At 38.3% G+C, this 2,240-nt stretch overlaps 1 protein-coding gene across 1 annotated transcript; it reads right to left on the bottom strand.

The window, feature by feature from the left end:
• Nucleotides 1–502: 502 nt before the first annotated feature.
• LOC108525792 (coagulation factor IX-like) lies at nucleotides 503–1,924 on the bottom strand (the record flags this gene model as incomplete). The annotated part of the gene is given in 4 exon segments (XM_017866623.1): nucleotides 503–762; nucleotides 765–1,157; nucleotides 1,811–1,873; nucleotides 1,876–1,924. Coding segments are annotated over 4 exon segments (657 nt in total), but the record flags the coding sequence as incomplete, so codon positions are not given.
• Between the last annotated feature and the right edge of the window lie 316 nt (nucleotides 1,925–2,240).

Here is a 2,240-nt window from a genome sequence, read left to right on the forward strand (position 1 = left end):
CATCTCTCCTTTAATGACTGTGAAGAGTAAAAGGGAGAGAGGGAGTAAGAAAGATAAAACTGATTTGGGGATTGGGATTTGGAAAAGGTAAAAGATTCAGGAATAGGATAGAGGAAAAGGAGTAGTGTTTTGATGAGTTTTAGCCTCTCAGCTACTCCTGTGTTCTTTCTTCATGAGTGTGGTACTGGTCTTGTGATAGAGTAGACCAAAGATCCTGTACTGTATACAGAACTAATAAACATTGATGTTTTGGTTGGAGAAGCAAAGAAGATTGGGAAGATGGAATGCTGCTAAGGAGGGAAAATCAGATGAGTTAGTTGCCATAGAGGAGAACCATAGTATCTGATGGACAGAGTGGTGAATTTCACTTCACAATTTTGTCAAGGGCTGGGCCCTTAGAAATGGCTATAATTTCCTAGCACATTATATTCCTCTAGTGATTCCATTTTCTAATCAATTTGCTCAGGTAAAACATGAAATTCTCCCTGTAAAGAGAAAAGCAATAATCATAGAATGTATATATTCAAATATAATGAGATGGGAAAGTGATTAGTGAGAGGCCCTGTTAATTTTCAGTGCCAATCAATTAACCTCGGAAATCCATCTTTCATTAAGTGAGCTTTGTTTTTTCCTTAATCCAGTTGACATACCGGGATACCTTGGTATATATTCCATATTTGCCTTTCATTGCACACTCTTCACCCCAGCTAATAATTCCAGTTAAGAAACTGGTCCCTTCCACTTCAGTAACATGGGGTCCCCGCTATCTCCTTGACATGAATCTCTACCTCCTTCATGGAAGCCAGCACAGAACATGTTGTTATAAATGGTGAACTTTGTAGATCGAAGACATGTGGCTCGGTCAACAAGTGGAACTCTAAGGTACTGAAGAATTGAAGCTGATCTTCCTTTGTTGAAGACTCTTCCCCAGCCACTCACATAGCCAGATCCAAATTTGAGGAAGATGTTCGTGTATTCCTTGTCAGCAATGCAAATAGGTGTAACATAGCTGTTTAGCACTAAGGGTTCATCCAGTTCCAGAAGAGCAATGTCATGGTTGTACTTATTAATAGTTGCATTGTAGTTGTGATGAGGAATAATTCGAATCACATTTCGCTTTTGCTCTGTATGTTCTGTCTCCTCAATGTTATGTTCACCTGTTAAAATAAATTTCATTTTAAGTCACAAACAGTATTTCACATACACAGATTTTCTAAGTGTCTACTCGGGATCACTGACCTAATTGGCAGTGTCAAAGATCTCATTCTTATATTGTGATAATTTTGGTTAAATGTAACGAGAGCCAATGCATATTTTCAGACCAAAAGCCATTCAGGACTATCGTAGAGATGGTTCTGTTCACTCATGCTGTTATAAGCTTTTCATGGATGATAATGACTAGTCATGCATTATCCTAGATTTTCCAAATTTCAAGTATTCTGACCCCTTTTTTGAGCACAAATTCATTTGGCCATTAATTCAAATGTTTGTTTTCTAAGGACCTGCTACAGGTTGTGCCAAGCACCAGAGATAAAAGGATCAGTGACATGACACTGGTTTTGGGAAGACTTTCTGGTAGGGAAATGACTACATCAAGAACTAATTGTACCTCACTGAAATGAGTGATAGTATGGGTACATCAAAAGAACTATGGAGGGTTGGAGGATGGTGCAAGTTGGGTTCTGAAATTATGACCCTTCTGCCTTTAGCCCAATTTATTCAGCAACAATTTTATTAGACCTTAGTAAAATATGGTGTACAAATCATATTAAAGAGCTGGTGGTGCTGCAGATTATTATTCTTTATTTACCTGCGACAACTGTAATTTTAGCACCCGTTTCAACACAGTGGGCAGCAGTTACAACCCATTTTCATTAACGATAGAGCCTCCACAGAATGCATCAACTTTACCATTCAAAACGACCTGTGAAAACAAAATGAAGACACTTACTGCATAATATATTTGATCTAGAAAATAATAAATACGCATGCTGGTTACAGGAATAGGCAAAATATTGGCTTCTAGGTGCTGGCAGAAATGGAGTTTCTGGAAATGTGAGCTTTGCAGATGAATTAGTGTTTCCGGTACATAAACAAAGAAGCCATTTATGTAACTGCATTGAAAGCAACACACAGTGAGAGACAAGGAAGCTTAAGCTGAGGCAACTCTGAGGAATGGCTTCTTTTGGTGATTTGAGGTTCTTGGATTTTTTTTCCCCATGAGTCAGTTTCTCTGATGG

The sequence above is a fragment of the Rhinopithecus bieti genome, unplaced genomic scaffold (assembly GCF_001698545.2).
Source record: "Rhinopithecus bieti isolate Rb0 unplaced genomic scaffold, ASM169854v2 scaffold_3774, whole genome shotgun sequence".
Lineage (NCBI taxonomy): Eukaryota > Metazoa > Chordata > Mammalia > Primates > Cercopithecidae > Rhinopithecus > Rhinopithecus bieti.